The sequence below is a fragment of the Dufourea novaeangliae genome, unplaced genomic scaffold (assembly GCF_001272555.1).
Source record: "Dufourea novaeangliae isolate 0120121106 unplaced genomic scaffold, ASM127255v1 scaffold55, whole genome shotgun sequence".
NCBI lineage: Eukaryota > Metazoa > Arthropoda > Insecta > Hymenoptera > Halictidae > Dufourea > Dufourea novaeangliae.
This window is the reverse complement of record NW_015373934.1, coordinates 531400-548601: the sequence shown is the minus strand read 5'-3', so window position 1 is coordinate 548601 and position 17202 is coordinate 531400. Positions and strand designations below refer to the sequence as shown.

The following is a 17202-nucleotide window of genomic DNA, read 5'->3' as shown; positions in this document are numbered from 1 at the left end:
ACGACGCTTCCCCCCCTGATTCCCGTGGTTCTTTCGATCCTGGATTTCTCTTGAAACCAGTCGCCGAACGTTACTCAACTTGATACTAAAAACGGTGACCAGACGAATTATATTGCGTTATCCTCTTGCCCTGCGATTTTCTTGACGAATTACGTTATTGTCGATAGTTCCAGAGAAACGAAAGGAATTCTGCATTTATCACAACTGTATTTTCATTGTAAAAGTTATATATTAATGCCATGAATAATATTCTTCTTTGTTGAATCGATTTTGAAATCGAAACAGTCTGACTCGATATTATAGGGCAAATGGTTAAGACACACCCCCTCCCGAAATAGGATTCGATTTCTGCGCGATTTCATTATGATAAGTGTCCTGCGATCGAACGATTCGAACATGTTTTATCGACGTTCCGTTGCGAAAATTCCCGTCTAACCAGTGGCGACGATTCCGTCACGGAACCAAATGGAATTTCCTCGATGCAGACCCGATAGTCTTCCAACATCCTTCGCGCACGCGATAAATCGTCGTAAGGACACTGAAGGACGCTGTGACGTTGTTTTCCTCGTCTGTTGGAGTTACGAAGAATTCCACAATGAAAGGATAAACAGGAAAAAGTGTGATTGTGGTTGTATCCTCTGGTTGTACCTTCGGTTTGGAATTGAAACAAAAGAAAAAACCGCAGGTATACCTCAGACAGATAACCTGGGAATACGTGTTTCGATAAGCCAGAAATATGTACTTAATTTTTCGTAAACGAGTTTAAGTAAGACCACGAATATAATGGCGACCTTGGAATCTGATTGTAATTGCAAGTTAATGGAGGTTCCGAACGCGTTAATTACAGCTTGTCGAACTTCTCGGTATTACACGTATGCTCAAATATTTTGCGGTACCCGTCTGTGGCTTTGTGTGCGTTGATCGAAGTATCATTCAAATTTCGAACTAAATCGCTAAGACCACTTAACCTAACTCATACACAGTCAATTCGAAAATAATTAATATTTGTCGAGTTAAATTTACTTTTACGAACACGATCATATCTTGGCTACTGTAATCATGTTCGCGGTTTAAAACATAACAAGAAAAAGTATAAACTAGTGTAAGATATATATTTTACAATGTCCGATCGTAATCTCATTTGAAAGTTTGTAAATTTCCCTCGAAATTCCCCCAATTCAAACTCCGTCAATGCGAACATTTTCTAACCCCACTTCCGCCCCCTAGTACAATTACACATTTCATACAATGCTACTGAATAAAACAAGCACATGTGTCACTAACGATAGAAAATATTTTAAACAAATGAAACTTTCATTAGCTCGCAAAAGGATCCAAAGGATCGTCGTAGAATTCAAGTAAATGAAAACACTAGCGGGTACGAGAAGACCCAGAAGGAAGTGTTAAAAATCCAGCAATGCTGTCCCACAGGCGTGACACTCCTTTGTCTCTGGAAACCGCGAGAAACACAGAAACACGTTTGAACCTAAATATCGTTTACGAGGCGCTCCACCAACGACGCGCCAGTGATCCTTTCGCTGACATTCCGAATTACTCGATGACAGAAAAGAAACGAGCAGTGTACTCACTGTAAGGTGGTTTCTCAGTTTCCCAGATCAACGTGCCGCGATGAAAGTAGACCCTGCACCGTTTCTTTTTCACCACGAACGTGTTCAGGAGCACAGTCCTGGAGGACTGGTCTGTGATCTCCTGCATCATCCTGACGAACGTTTTAGGCAATTCACGGGGGGAGATCCTTCAACGGTGAATCCCCCGAAGCCTCATCACTCTGACAGACCACGAGAAAATTGTCACGGGAATCGAAGAAACACTCGCGAACACCGTACAAACAACACACTACCAACCTCTAATGCCCGGTCTGCGGCTCGAGCACAACTGCGATTATCGCAGTGCGATAGGCACGATCGACTCCAACGGGAGTCGTGTCAAACCGTGGACACTCGGCTTTCCCTTGGTGAAGGTACACCGAGTCACAGAGAGAGGGCCACCAATGGCTCGAACACGGATAAAGAGCCCCCACCACGAACGGTTACTGTGCGTGACAGAGTACCCGTAAGTATATATGTTCTGAAAATGATTCGTGGCGCCATCTACGGCAAAACGTCAAAGCTACTAGTCAATTAGTATCATCAATATTAAGGTACACCACATTTGAGAATTCCGAGGCAAAACATCACCTTAGAAAAACGTCTACATAATTGCAATTCACGTAATTTTCTTTAATATACACTGTATGTATAGATAACCTCCCATTTTTGTTTATAACATACGTCGGAAATGTGCAGTTTAAGACAAATGTATTTACATACGTAATAAACTGCTGCGGATGTTTATGTAAATTTTCAACATCACAGAATAATTAGTAAAAATGAGAATTGAAGAAACTGAATTACAGTATTAATGGTCTCTTTAATATTGAAATAACAATATGCGAAAACTTTTCCTACAACTCTGTCTTCATAATATTCAAAACATATCAGACCTAAAATATGGCTAAACACATACAATTTTATGTACGAACAATAGGACGCCGTCATGTTTCCTTATTCTCCCTACCATCTTGCGTTGCCTCTGTGGTAGTTTCATAGTTCGCGAAAGAAATTGAAAAAATAGCTAAACAAAAAATTTACATACCATGCATTTTCTAGTCTCGGTTGAGAATCACTGAGAAATGTCCATTGGTCGACAAAGACGTGGCGGTACGTTCGAGTCAACGGAAGATCCTAATGAAAATGAGGCGTAGTTTGCGCCAAAAGATTCGACTGTTTCCGGTTAACCAGACGAAAAGAACCGAATCGTTGTTCCAGAATTCTGCACACAGGTGTACACACATGATATAAATGAGTCCGTAATCGCGTTACCATTTATGGATGAATTATCTTTGTATAGAGATGGGGAAATAATCTATTGTGCAAATAAAAAGAACAGTAACAAAGAACAGTATACGTTTCGAATGATTAATTACATACATGTATTTATGTAGCAGTCTAGTCGCCTATAAATGTAATAAAATTGTTCTGATCTTCATTCACTGAGCTATACTTTGTGTCTACAAAATAATCGCAAACAGAATCGCCCACCTACCCTTGGATCAATGGAAATAAAATATGAATGACCATATTTGATGACCGTTAAGTGAGACACGTCTGGAATATTGTCTATTTCATCCTTTGCACAATTTGTTCTTTAAAAAATACGTATTTGAACCACAATTGCATGTATAATTCCAGTAGCAGTTCAGATACATACAAAAAAAGAAATGACAATTGGAAGGCACAGATGTCTACTTGTACCTCGATCGACTAAATACTTTTTACTCAGATTGTACCTTCATTGGCGTACGTTCAAAAATATTTTTCGCGGTGCATAATTCTCGTTAACCATGTTAACTAACAAGAGTGTAGAGGAAATGTAATTCAATACCTAGCTAGCTAGAAATGCGTATAAACATACTTCTGTGACTAGTCACATATATTTCACAATGTTTTAATACAAGATTTCATACCAGAATATAGAATATATCAAGCTTCGTATTGTGCTTAGCGAATAATACGTAAAATGATACCGGCTTTAAGTCTCAGATTTACTTTAAATCTCACATCATCATGATATTTCTCCATTCGATCCGAAGCTAACCATGCGTTAAACTGTGTAACTGCCTGGTCAATTACCGTGCATCATGATTCAACCACCAGAAGCAAAAAGAAGTATAGCTGGTCAGGGCTCGAACTTATCAAGAGTAAAGTGTATATGCGTCACAAAGGCACACTTGTCGCGTCGGTTGCGACGAAACGTAGAGGAGACGCCGATGTGCGACACGGGGAAAGCGTCGTTCTAACGACGTTCCTGACGACGATACGGCGAATACGCATGCGTCGATTCGAAAGGACCAATGAAATTAGTGCAACACCATGGAAGGGACATCGGGGGGGCTCTTGGTGGCCTTGCGCGTTCTTCCGATTCCGTGGAAGCAGGAGGCACGTCCATTTTGCCAGCACGTACGATCCCGGTTAGTCGACGCCGGTGCGAAGTATAATTCCCGTTCGCGACGAGTTCGTGTTGCCGGGCCAGTGACTGTCTGTCGGCGGCGTTCTTGGTTTCACGGTCACGAGATAGTACAGAGAGCGCGCGCGTGAGAACCTGTTACTCAGTGAATATCGCCAACGGAAGCCGTCGTCGGAGAATCGTTGTCGCAGGGCCGCGAAACACGTCGCGTACCCGGTTCGTAGATTCACTTTTAGCAAGATATGGCGGAGCTACAGGGAACCCCGGTCTCCCAGGACGCCCTGGCCGTGGCTCAGTTGGAACTCGGAGGAAATCCGAACGCCTTGGCGTTGCGTAGGCCATTCGACCCCGTGGCACATGATCTGGACGCAACCTTCCGCCTTACGCGGTTCGCCGACCTAAAAGGATGAGGGTGTAAAGTCCCTCAGGAGGTTCTTGGGAAACTCCTTGAGGGACTACAGGCCGACGATGGTAGCGCACAGGATCATGAGCATGCCCACTTTATGCACATGGCCATTCCACGCATCGGTGAGTATATCGGATTGCTGTTTTATTGCACGCGTGCACGGATACCTTGATCAGCCGACATGTTTGATTTTCTGTTGAGCGTCTATTTTCTTTTCTGTTTCTTATATATGGGCATATTTTTTTTCTGTTTGAACATTGCATTTTTTTTTACAAGTTTTTCTTCAGGTGTTTCAATGCACTTTTAAGATAGTCCGGCGGAATGTAAATAAAATAAAAATTGTGTTGATCATTTGTAAAAATTGTACCAGTTAAGTAATTTCTTGTATTTGATGGTATTTATACAGTACAGTTATTTTCTTTGTAATGATGTGATTATGTTGATTTGGAGGATTTGTTTATTTATCGAGAGTATTTTAAAAGTATAAACAAACTAGTGTGAAATTGACAATGCTCTGGGCGCCAAAGTCACGATGCTCAGCCCTATTGTACCGGCAGCCATGTTTTCGTCTCCCGCCCGATTTCTCCCACGCCACCGGAAGTATAAGTGTTCTCAACTTCTTGAGATCCAGCGGCGTAATCAAAATATACGACGCCCGCCAATTTTCCATGATAACAAAAAATTAGTTCTATAAAAATTAACTTATAATAAACATTTCGTGAGAGTCAAATGTTGTATTGCTCTAACTAGATTGTGAACATTTTTCTAATTAAACATTTCACATAAAAATTTATACATATCTTCTGTTAATCCATTCAATCCCAATTTCTTATTTTTACTCTAAAATCTAATTATATTTAGATTATGACATATAATTCTCAAATTGATAATATATTTTATTTTTGTGTTTAAGGTATTGGTATGGATTCCTCCGTGACTCCACTGAGACACGGTGGACTGAGTTTGGTGCAGACCACAGACTTCTTCTACCCACTTGTGGATGATCCATACATGATGGGTAAGACATACATAATAAGGAACATTAGTAAAGAACTTTTTTTTCAACGGCTGGAATCTTTCTTTGGAAGTTCCATAAGTCCTGTAATCCGAGTAATATTTATGTTTCCTTTGTTAAGGATAAAATTTGTTATATGGCATCCTGTTTGACCACTGCTATTGGAGTACTTTTCCAGGTAAAATTGCATGCGCTAATGTTATCAGCGATTTGTACGCCATGGGTGTTACGGAGTGTGACAATATGTTAATGTTGCTGGGAGTCAGTACAAAGATGACTGAAAAGGAACGGGACGTTGTTGTTCCTTTGATCATGAGAGGGTTTAAAGATTCTGCCTTGGAAGCTGGCACAACAGTGACAGGAGGTCAAACAGTTGTTAATCCTTGGTGTACAATAGGTGGTGTTGCATCCACTGTTTGTCAGCCAAACGAATACATTGTGTATGTATCATAATGTACATTAGATATGTTACTGCACATCCAACTTCCACAACATCTTTCCAGAATAATCTTCTTTATCGATCTAGCCCAGATAATGCAGTAGTTGGCGATGTTCTTGTGTTGACAAAACCCCTTGGAACCCAAGTAGCTGTCAATGCTCATCAGTGGTTAGACCAACCAGATCGTTGGAACAGAATCAAACTTGTGGTTAGTGAAGACGATGTGAGAAAAGCTTATCAGAGGGCAATGGACAGCATGGCCAGGTTGAACAGAATAGGTGAATGGTTATCGAAATTCACAGTTACGGAAAAAATATCGAGATACTGACTGATCTTTTTCGTTCACTAATAGCGGCCAGATTAATGCACAAGTATAATGCACATGGAGCAACAGATGTCACAGGCTTTGGACTTTTGGGACACGCACAAAATTTGGCCAAACACCAGAAGAACGAAGTCTCCTTTGTTATTCACAATTTACCTGTTATAGCTAAAATGGCAGCTGTCGCGAAAGCGTGTGGTAATATGTTCCAATTACTTCAAGGTCACTCGGCAGAAACAAGCGGAGGATTGCTTATTTGCCTACCGAGAGAACAGGTGTGTAACATCGTACTTTGTAGATAGACTAAGCGAATTGTGAAAAAACGAGACAGAATTTATTTTCTGCGTCACATAAATTGTTCTGTACAAGCCCTGCTATTACAGTAAAGTATGTTACACATGATTGCATACTTTAAAGAACGGCAGGGAGAGAAACAGAGATTTCCATGCCAATTTGCGACTTTCGCATTTTGGTGCTGTCAACTCTCTTACACATATTTGAACTATTCCCAATACTTTGTCCTGGAAACATTTTTTGCTCGTCGAATTTTGATTTGTAAATTATTTCCAGGCTGCGGCGTATTGCAAAGATATCGAAAAACAAGAAGGATATCAGGCATGGATTATCGGTATCGTAGAGAAAGGAAACCGCACAGCCAGAATAATCGATAAGCCGCGAGTGATAGAAGTTCCAGCTAAGGAGAAGGACGGCGAACTCTGGTAAAGGGTCGAATGTCATCGTCCCTTTATTCGCAGACATGTATTTAGAGAATATCACGGACAACACGCATTTACACATGAAAACACTTCACGGATTCAGAGCACTAACGCGTGTGCGCACTGTATTACAAAGTTTCTTTTCTCTAGATAGGAAAGTATTGAGGAAGAACGCATTTCATAACAGTTTCGATTACACTTTCGTTCCATGGGTTAAAAACGTGATATATAACAATAATGACTTTTAATTATACGTTGTCTTTATCAAAGTTTACTGAATTTACAGTTCTTTATTTTTCTTTGTAACTGTCGAAAGTTAAAAAAAAATATCTTTTAAATGTTCCTAGCTGTCTTCCAGGCAGCTATGAACGGTTATCGAAGAATTTCATGATGAAGAAACATGGGGGAAGCAATTTAACAGAAACAGTTAAAGAGCTTAGATATAGTCTTTCTAAAGTCAAGACTAAATACGTGTAAGTATAGCCTCGGGTAGCACTAGGCTAAGCTTTCAACTTGCATTGGATCAAACTGGCAATACACGTTGAGTGACATTTGGGTGCTTAGCGTTACAAAGAATGGTTGATTAAGGTACACAAGAATGATAGTGATTACAAAAGGTCTATAAATATATTTTAAGGGGGTATGCCGCATAACGAAACGTTTTAAAAAGCGAACAAATTGTACATTACACGAAACTATGACTTACAAATAGGGACGAACAGATGAGTCACAGACACTACAGATTGGAAAGTTGTAAACCAAGACATTACTACCCCGTAGTACTCAATGACAGGCATTCGACATCAACGAGATATCCACGATTTGTAATCCTGATCTATTGTTATATAGAATGCCTATAAGATGTCCAAATGTAAGATAAGGCCTTCTCTAGTTCTCTCGTTACATACGCTTTTGAAAATAATTATTAAAAAAAAAAAAAAGAAGATTACAAAAAATCGAGCACAGGCCCTAATGTTGTATTACTTTTTCATATGAATAAAGTGCTACTTTGTCAATAAAATTCAATGTGTTGTCATAAACATAATATACCTATACGAAACCTAAAGCAAAACCTACATTTATTCATCTGTCTTATCTTGAAATAAGATTCAATTGAAAAGTGTTTATCTCAATCGCCACTTCCCATGAGAATAAAAACGCGTTTCGCGCCAATTTGCAGGATTGCGAAACACAACAAAGTGTTTGCATCATAGTTCTCTACGCATGTGTTCGGTCTTCAATGTTTATCCCAAGGCAGCCAACACACTGACAATTAAAAAACCTAGGACATGTTCATTCATTGGCCTATCGCCTTGTCAGTGTACTCGGGTAACTGGTCGTGTAATCACGACTCAGGTCACCCACTATAGTTCGACCGCAATATATTTTCTCTCTTGCACAGTGATAGATATTGTTCTCGTTTAAACGTTCGCCGACCGACGTAGACGTATCAAAAGGGGATAAAGGAGTTCAACCACGAGACGTGTTTCCACTTGGTGTTTCAAATTTCTTGCTTCAAAGGAACGATTTAATGGTAGCGCGATCCACGTGGTGTTTCAAGGCTGCGGCCTTCAGGGCCGTGATACTGGGTGCCCCTGCGTCTGGCAAAGGGACCATGTCCTCCAGAATTGTCAAACATTTTAAAGTGGCGCACATTTCTAGTGGTGACAAGTTGCGTCATCACATGAACAGTGGCACCGGTACGTGCAGAAATCATGAATCTGTTCGTTACTCTTTCTTTAATTATGTCAACGAAAACCCGGAACAAGTCTTTGGTTGCCTCTACGATTTTAATACTCCTAAATACTGTCGATATTGTGAGGAACATTTTTGGGTTCTAAGCAGGTGTCTTGCTTGGAATTGTTCCTTCGGTATTGCCTATTATCAGGTTACCACTCATTTGTTTACTGATTTCTTGTTTTACTTGAGAATTCGATATTAAGTTACGAATCGTAATCCGAGATTATGATAGAAGTGACACTGTTTTTTTCTCTATTTTTTCCTCGATTCTTGAATGAAAAGTAATGCATACAGTTGAATCTTGTTTAAAATTACGATTAATGTAGATAATTGCAATCGACGAAGGCGTTTTCACGGGATTTCGTTTGATTTACTGTAAACTACATCATTTAGACAAGCCTCTCTGTCATGGAGATAGTTAAATTGAACACGATTAGATAGTCCCCTACTCTTGATATTATTTTGAAGGATGTTCTTATCAATTCATTCACCCTATTTACAAACATCGAAGTTAAATGAACGTTACATTAAGTTTGTTTATAAAGTATCGCCACGGTTAAAGAACACAATTTCATTTCTTTTTAATTATGAAAGATAGGATTCTTTAACTGTTGGTCTAAAAACAAATAATATTTATGCTTAAAACAAAACCCAATGTTAACTACCGAGTCACTTTCGATGCATGAACGCGTATTCTTATCGTTCGTGCCAAAGTCCAACGTATGTAGCATTAATTAACAGGAAACCAGTTGAACCGTAACTGTAATGAAAAGAATTTATTTCCAATAATACAGAACTTGGTAAAACGGTGGCAAGCTACGTGCTGACCGGTAAATACGTTCCCGACGATGTGATTATCTCGATGATAAACATAGAAATCGAACGAGTAGGAGACAAAAATTGGCTGTTGGACGGTGAGTGATAGGATAAAATTGTATTCACGACGTGTTTGCGGTGACCGTGAATGTAGGACCACTACGCGCTAGCAATCAAATTTGACTAAATAGTTGGCATTGGTACAGGATTCCCGAGAACGTTGCTGCAAACTGAAGAACTGCAGAAAGCTCATCCCGTGAACCTTGTCCTTTACCTTGATGTGCCGATCCCGACAATCCTGGAACGCGTGAAGAACAGGTGGGTTCATTTGCCCAGTGGCAGAGTCTACAACGTCGGCTTCAATAGTCCGAAAGTACCGGTAAGTTGGAACCGGAAGTACCCATTTCTACCTCAAAGATGGTATTGTTGGCACTGTACTCAATGGAATCTTAATCGAATGCCTGAAACTTCCTTCTTAACTTAAATATCAAGTGTTTGCTAAACAAGCATTACTTTTCTAACAGGGTAAGGATGACGTAACTGGTGAACCGTTGAGCAAAAGAGACGACGACAAGGTAGAGATTGTACAAAAAAGACTGGAACAGTATGCAAAGGCAAACGAACCGATTTTAACCTTCTACGAAGGTTTAGGGATACTGAACACTTTTCGCGGTAATACTACCGACGAATTATGGCCACACGTTAAGGATACCATCACGAAATTTTTATCATAGCTAGTCAATTGCTAGAACATATCACTTTGTAAAACAACGAAAGATGAATTAGATGGAAATTGAAATTCATAGTGATGTTATATGTTTAACAACAAGATTCAATAATTCGCACTTTTGCATGCGCACACATATCTGTGAATTGAATGAATGTATATGCAAAACGGGAAAGGTTACTATTTTTCTGTAATGTTTTTATATAAGTATATAACGATTGCCATATAATTTAAACGTTTCCGATCAATACAGTACAAAGTTTTCCAGCTTGTAAGTATATACAATTTCCACTTGTTTTGTAAAACAATGTATTTGACACTACATCTTAACTTTCTGTAATTAGATGCAGATCGTACAATGACACTGTCATATTTGATTTGACATGTTATTTTGTGATCATGAAAGAGACAAAAAAATCGAACAGTAAGTTAGAACAAAGTTGCCACTTATAAATACGTTAATTCACATAAGTTAAAGGTGAGTTAAATTCGTTATATTTTTATAAAAATTATTTATAAGTGTTGTATGTTGTAATACAGAAGAGATCAAAGAAATTAAAGCTAGGAAACAATTATCGGGCTTATATAATGCATACTCTGTTCTACTATATCTGTCTAATTGTAGTCTGTTAACAGTGTTGTAGAGAAAATAAACTGTATTTACGTTTGTAAAGAGGTAATAAATATTAAAAGTTAATTCTTATAGGTCTTTCAAAATTTATTTGTAACTGTACCGATATAGGAATTTTAACAATTTTTTAGCCGTGTACAGACCTTTAACAATATGAGTATAATATAGATTATATATCATGCTCACATTTTTATTTTCTTTTAATTCTCAAAAAAAAAATGAAGTCGTTCCTCAATAATAAGTAGTTAATTATATACATACACATTCCGTTAATCGCATATTTCTCTTTCATAACATAAAACGTTATGCTAGATGCAATGACAAGGCGCAATAACGCACGCGAACTTAGTATAAGTTCAGGATAATCGTCAGAGACAAGTACTAGTATATTAAATAAATAAATAATTTAGGATATTTCGTTACGAAAAAAATTGTGAAAATTAATTCATGTGTATCTAAATGTTTCTAAACGTAGACATGGTTTGGTATGCGAGGTGCACGTGTACACGTACATATTATGCTGAGTTGATCAACGAACAAATCAAATACGGTCATGTTGCAAGGAATTATAGTATTTCTGCATTACAAAATAAGTTATGTCAGGAACACTTCCTTAAGCAATTACGAAATGTTTATAAAAAGTACTCTTCATAGCAAAAATCGTCAACTTACGATCTACGCAAGTCTCGACGCAATCCACAACACGAACGCGTCAAATAAATATTCCCTCAACATGATCCTAGGATAATTATAAATCGTACGCTATATTAATATTCAACGATTGTTAAAAGCAATCATTTCTTCATTTTACCTTTTTTTCTTGAGATCAAACAACGCAAGTAAAACTTGTGCAACAACATATAAGAATATAAGAGCCGCATTAAGTTATGATCACAGAATTACGTGTCGACGAAGATAACGCTCTTTTAAGTCTACATAGTCTGCTTTTTATCACGAATGGAAAATATTTGATGTACTTATTCATGTCGTCTAATCGGCACGTTTAGATGTTAAGAACCGTTGTTTTTATTTTTCTTTGCGGCGAAAATTCAATTCGTAAAGTAATATTGAACGTCTAATATTATGCAAAGTTGCATCTACTGAATTTTCTTCCTTGTACATGCATGGACGAATGAAAGGAGAATTATGATTAATTTAACATTATCATCTTTCTCCGAGAACTATGACTGTCTCAATGTCTGAATGTCTATTCGGTAAACGTCTTACTGAACCAGTTCGAATTCTTCACACTCGTCAAGATCATCATCGTACGTTTCATTACCTGGAAAAGAGGTAGTGGGAGGGATATTTTCTGCAATTTCAATGTTTTGATGGAGATCTTTTCCGCTCCCTTCACAGAACAAAAACATAGGATAGTCGACCTTTTCATCTTCGGGCACCAAATACTGTAATATCAAAAACAGATTTGTTGGATATTCGAACCGACTGATCTAGGTCAGCGTATCTTTACAGGAAACAGTTATACATACGGAGGGAGCAATCTCCATAAAGTTTGTGAATTGCATTTTGTTATCGAAGTAAAATCCCACGCAACAGCTAGGATCCATTTTCGAAATCAACATTTTTCTTGGCGAAGTACAATGAAAACTCGTCAGAGGGAAATTGTCTTTTAATACGTCAACAGTTTCTTGACAATAATGTGGGTCTAGATTAATCAGTTTATCTTCCTGGAAGCCAATAAAGTAGAGCGAGTGTTTAGGTCGGCCACCAATAACTCCAATGCAGGTGTCTAACGTAAGTAAGTGTGTTAAACAAGATGCATAGACAGGATTCAGTTTGTCAGCACCAAGTCTTAAAGGTACAAAAAGTATAAGAGATTTCCATTTGCCATCTGGCGTTTGACATACATTCTCTATATCCTGCAGATAAACTGTAAGAGAATGATACAAATTAAGAGTCGAAATTACACATGGTGTACGATATACAGATCTACTTCAGGGATGGGAGCCAGTCTAATTTCTAATAGGAATCATTACAGACATAGCTCTAGACACAGCATAAATTATTACAAAACTTTGTACATCCACCCCTGAAATAAGTTTCGTGTTACTTTATCACCTGCACAATCTTGAGCAACATAAACAGCCATGTGACTGAATACTGGATGGTGTATCGCGGCATGGTCTATCGCTTGGCACAGGAGATGTGCAACTGAAGATGGCCCATACCAATCTCCTGCACGTTTTCCCCATAGTGCGCCCAGAGATACAAGCGTATGTATCGAGAATGGAGCTATACGTTCAGGTAGATCTCCGAATGATCTTATAATTAGTCTGTGATTATATTCGTCCAGTCTTTGTTGTTCTGTCTTTATTGGTTGATCTGGCTGCCATCGCCATTCTGTGATGAAATACTGCACTTAGCAACAATCATTACGTTACATTTATTGCGAAATATAAACAAGAAAATATGTGCCTCTTCCAAGAAAATGGCAAACGAGCGCCTGTGCCAACATCATTTGACCACTCCTTAACATACATCCCCAGCCACAGTCAGTGGTGAATGTAGATCCATTCAAAATGGGGAACTCTCTTCTGTATGTTAACCAAAGCCGGGACATAAAATCTTTCTTAAATTCTTCTATTCCATCTTCAAAACTGATGGCATCCATTGCTAAAGATATTTCGCTTCCTGTGTCCAATGTTTTCTCAGCCTCGGAAGCTTTTTCCAAAAACTCTTCTGGTTTTTTACGATAAATTCTCCCAAGTAAACATACTGGAGATTCTTTGGAGAAGTTTGGTTTCACCATTTTAATGGTCCAGCCTTCAAATAAGGTAATAAAGTATATCTAACTATTACTTTCTTCTATTGACCATTCAACTGAAACAGATGTTAGTACTACTAACCATATTTGACATTATTCCACATAGATAACAGTTTTGTCTTGACTTTGCTATCGACCTCTGTTGCAACATTGGAATCATCCATGGGTAATCCATTGTTTGCAGTGCCTAGCTGTATGTTTGGGACACGGTCTGTGGCAACCATTCCAGAAAACAATCCTGTTGTACTGCTACTAAAACCTCCTACGAACCAGAATGGTTTTTGATACACCAATATATCAGAAACTTCCTAGTGTTCTAAGATGCACCTGTTTAATGTTCAATCACTGCTAAACAATGCTTTGAAATCGAGTTATAAGTTCAATGTAAATAACAAAAGTTGTGACAACATTTTGATCTATCATAATTGATAAAGCTAAAACTTCATATATGTATATCTAGGCCTAACAATAGAATGTTATGAATATCACCATCAATCTTTACATGACAATGGATCTGCAATGCACGGTTTGGTAACTATGAACAACACTTGGAATATGAGCTACATGTCAATTAAATTCATAAGAAATGGCTTCAAAAATACAAAGTCACTGAATTGACAACGTTTTTCTTTTAAGCTATGTCATAAAAAAATATAAAAAAATATTCCTGCATTTCTCTTCTATATCTGTTATAACAACGGAAGATGGATATATAACCGTTTAAGACTATTTTTAGTAGAAACTGTTGACCATTAACGTCCAATATTCCAAGATTTGTTTATACTCACCAGTCCTTGAATTGCAATTACGATTTCGCTGAAGAAAGTTTCCAGTGAGTCACGATTAGTTCTTAGTATTTCCTTTTAACGCCTTAAAAGGAAACCGAGCGAGGAATGTATTTCCAAGTTGGAATTCGAAACGCGATGAAATCCCTTACCTAACCTCTCCCTGGAGGGCTGCACCTGTCCATTCATGCCCAACAAGTAAATCTTAGAAAGCATGCACTCCGACACATTTAAGTACCGCCGACGAAGAAGAAGAAGAAACCCAATCACATTTTCGTAAGAGCTGGATCACGCTGACGAGGCAACTCCGCGCATTTTCGTGCGCTTCGTTCCTTAAACCTCGTTCAGGAGAAAATAATCGAACGCGAATTATGCATCGGCGGATGCACGCGGCCAAACTCGCGCAAGGCTCGTTCACCACGGAACCTCGCTGTCAAACGGACGTCGCATTCTTTCGGCGAAAGTGAAATACCAGCTCCGTAAAACACTAAAAACGGAGAAAAAAAAAGAAACAAGATCCGTTGCCTTGAGAAACGCGAGACGGATCGTGAATAAACGCGACGACTGACGGAGGCGAACAGTATCGAAAATAAGTTTTAAAGAGACAGTGCGGAGGTGTGGATCGTGGTAGTAAAGGGACGCGTGTTTACAAAGACGCGTCGCATGTGAAATTTAAAGCGCCCGTTGAGAACGATACTGCCGCCGTCTGCTGGTAAATTTGAACACTGACAAGGTGCACGCGAATTGCATCAGTGGCACGCACGGATTCCGATGACCAAATCTGATTTCGAAATCGTATTATCTTATCAGACTGTGCACATACTCGAAAAGCTCTTAATCGTGCAATAAATAAGATGAAAAAAAAAAAGAAGAAACCATCGATATTATTGCTGAATTTTTTCTGTCTTTTTTTTTCTTTTCCTTCAACGTGAGATAAGAGTACTGTACATGTATACATTTGTCTTGTGAATCATTCTACATTTCTATGAGAACAATAACAAATATCGCTGTATCTCCCCTTAAGCCGCATTTTTAATTTCTATTCTGAAGAATTGTTGTCTTGTTCAATTAATCTAAATAAATAATTAATTAGCTTGACAAAAGTTGTATCTTTTTTCATCTGGGCCAGATTAGTTTGGTCATTCTTTTCCTTAATTTATAACTTCTCATTATTTTAATCATTCGCATCGTAAACTCTACAATATATTCCCGGTAATTGAAATTTATAATTTGTTTAATCGCCCGTAATACGCCACTAGAAACTGATCTTGAGTACTCCTTAAACAGCACCGCCATTCCGTTAATTAATACCATTTCCGTCGAGAGGCTAACAAACGGCGTACCCCTTTCACACGGAATTAAAAATCCCACGAGCTTGATAAAACCGAGTCGGTGGGTGCTCGACATTATATGAAATTACTAATTAAACTACGAATTTTTCGAACACTCGACACACATGAAAAAAATGTCGACTCTACTCCCGACCTCTTAACATTCGTTACAATCCTAATTTAACGAGTGATTCCAACAGGATCAAATCCTTTTTTTTTTACAAACATATATCCCCTTAATTAAAACTCTATGTCGCTCGAAATTCCTCCGTTAGAAAAAAAGGAGTGTCTCCTTTTATTAAACGGGGACCGTGAAATTCTCGTTCCAGTCACGACTTTTCCTCGGTCGTAAATAAAATCGCCGCCGAAAAGTGGAATGAAATTCTGGACCGCGGTTGGTGGGAACAGGATTAACGAAGAAATAATAGAGCGCAGCCGGGGTACATTATCCCCTTTCGACGTGGCGCAATAATGCACTTTAATCGGGTGTGGAGGGATGGTCGATCCGAAAGGGAAAATGGTGAGGGAGCGAAGGATGGAAGGATGGTCCGTGCGAAGAGACACAGAGAGTGAAACGGACGGTGTGTAAGTACCGTGTGTGTAATAGAGACAACCATTGGGGGTAGGGGGATGGGGGTGGGGTGACTGTCATGCGCGTCTTGTCGCGGAATAACCAATGAGATACGCGTATCCCGGCTTACCTCATTGATTACCACGTTCCCGCTCGTTCTAAATTTCGCATTGTGCCCGTTGTCGTCGCGAAATATGAATCGGCGTGATCACGGCCGGCAACCCAGCAGCACCCGTCGCGGAAGATTGATGGAAGGAAATGGAGCGACCCTGGGCTGTCAGGACAATAATCTCGCTCCTGCTTGTGTTGCATTAACAATAACACCCCTGGCAGGTGTATTGAAAAGCTTGGGGGTAAATCTTTGAAGGGGTTGGGAGGGGGTGGGGGAGAACGAAGAAAGATAGGGGTAAGGATGTTTCCCTAAAGCTATGCATAGGGTGGGGTGATACGATGTTAGGGGAGCTCGTTCTATCACAAGCGATCTATTACGTATATCCTTTTGTAGTTGCAGACACTGTATTCTTAATGGAAGTGGTAGTACAGTGTGATTGTTAAGGAGCTAAAGGACTCGTGGTTTCGAGTTCACCGAAACCATAGATTGTACACTGACGTGCAAACTCGGCTTCCTCTAAGAAAAAAAGTGACGCAATGGAAGGGCCTCCTATCACTTGGTAAATTTATTTCAGATACTGAAACAAATGTTAAATCGAAGGTTAATTTGGTATAAGTTTCAATAATTTCAAATACCAAGTGGTAGGAGCACGGTAGGAGGCCCTTACCCTACGTCACTTTTTCTCCTAGCGGAAACCGAGTTTTCACTTCTGTTTATTCTGTTCGGATTGATTCCAGGGAGGGATCCCCCCAGTGGTGGGGATAATGCCGTTGCTCGTGT

General features: G+C 39.1%; 4 protein-coding genes across 4 annotated transcripts in view; 2 read left to right on the top strand and 2 right to left on the bottom strand.

The window, feature by feature from the left end:
* LOC107195158 (ceramide kinase) overlaps window positions 1-1737 on the bottom strand; it is a 20231-nt gene extending 18494 nt beyond the window's left edge. The window contains exon 1 of the mRNA XM_015584944.1: window positions 1590-1737. Within this exon, the coding sequence (XP_015440430.1) occupies window positions 1590-1719 (130 nt within the window). The 5' untranslated portion in view covers window positions 1720-1737. The remainder of the gene's footprint in view (window positions 1-1589) is intronic.
* Window positions 1738-4005: 2268 nt separating this feature from the next.
* Window positions 4006-7945, top strand: LOC107195182 (selenide, water dikinase). The gene is made up of 6 exons (XM_015584971.1): window positions 4006-4554; window positions 5346-5450; window positions 5626-5887; window positions 5974-6164; window positions 6239-6483; window positions 6779-7945. Exons 1-6 carry the CDS (start codon window positions 4269-4271, stop codon window positions 6929-6931), a joined length of 1242 nt encoding a protein of 413 aa, XP_015440457.1. The 5' UTR covers window positions 4006-4268; the 3' UTR covers window positions 6932-7945.
* A 395-nt stretch (window positions 7946-8340) lies between these two features.
* Window positions 8341-10254, top strand: LOC107195227 (GTP:AMP phosphotransferase AK3, mitochondrial). Its single transcript, XM_015585031.1, has 4 exons — window positions 8341-8624; window positions 9459-9578; window positions 9672-9859; window positions 10005-10254. Exons 1-4 carry the CDS (start codon window positions 8456-8458, stop codon window positions 10212-10214), a joined length of 687 nt encoding a protein of 228 aa, XP_015440517.1. The 5' UTR covers window positions 8341-8455; the 3' UTR covers window positions 10215-10254.
* A 1807-nt stretch (window positions 10255-12061) lies between these two features.
* On the bottom strand, window positions 12062-14732 carry LOC107195224 (cysteine protease ATG4D). Its single transcript, XM_015585028.1, has 6 exons — window positions 14561-14732; window positions 13706-13885; window positions 13275-13622; window positions 12918-13199; window positions 12329-12729; window positions 12062-12244 (listed from the first exon to the last, which is right to left on the bottom strand). The coding sequence occupies exons 1-6, from the start codon at window positions 14622-14624 to the stop codon at window positions 12062-12064; spliced, it is 1458 nt and encodes a 485-aa protein (XP_015440514.1). The 5' UTR covers window positions 14625-14732.
* Between the last annotated feature and the right edge of the window lie 2470 nt (window positions 14733-17202).

What these genes read in the sequence shown, in the direction of transcription:
- LOC107195227 (XM_015585031.1), top strand. Translation starts at nt 8,456, where the DNA reads ATGGTAGCGCGATCCACGTGGTGTTTCAAGGCTGCGGCCTTCAGGGCC. An exon ending in CAAAAATTGGCTGTTGGACG is followed by an intron (nt 9,579 to 9,671) that starts GTGAGTGATAGG and finishes TTGACTAAATAG; the next exon opens with TTGGCATTGGTACAGGATTC. An exon ending in TCAATAGTCCGAAAGTACCG is followed by an intron (nt 9,860 to 10,004) that starts GTAAGTTGGAAC and finishes CTTTTCTAACAG; the next exon opens with GGTAAGGATGACGTAACTGG.
- LOC107195224 (XM_015585028.1), bottom strand. Translation starts at nt 14,624, where the DNA reads ATGCTTTCTAAGATTTACTTGTTGGGCATGAATGGACAGGTGCAGCCC. An exon ending in GCCCTCCAGGGAGAGGTTAG is followed by an intron (nt 13,886 to 14,560) that starts GTAAGGGATTTC and finishes TCTGGTTCGTAG; the next exon opens with GAGGTTTTAGTAGCAGTACA. An exon ending in TTGCCATTTTCTTGGAAGAG is followed by an intron (nt 13,200 to 13,274) that starts GCACATATTTTC and finishes ATTTCATCACAG; the next exon opens with AATGGCGATGGCAGCCAGAT.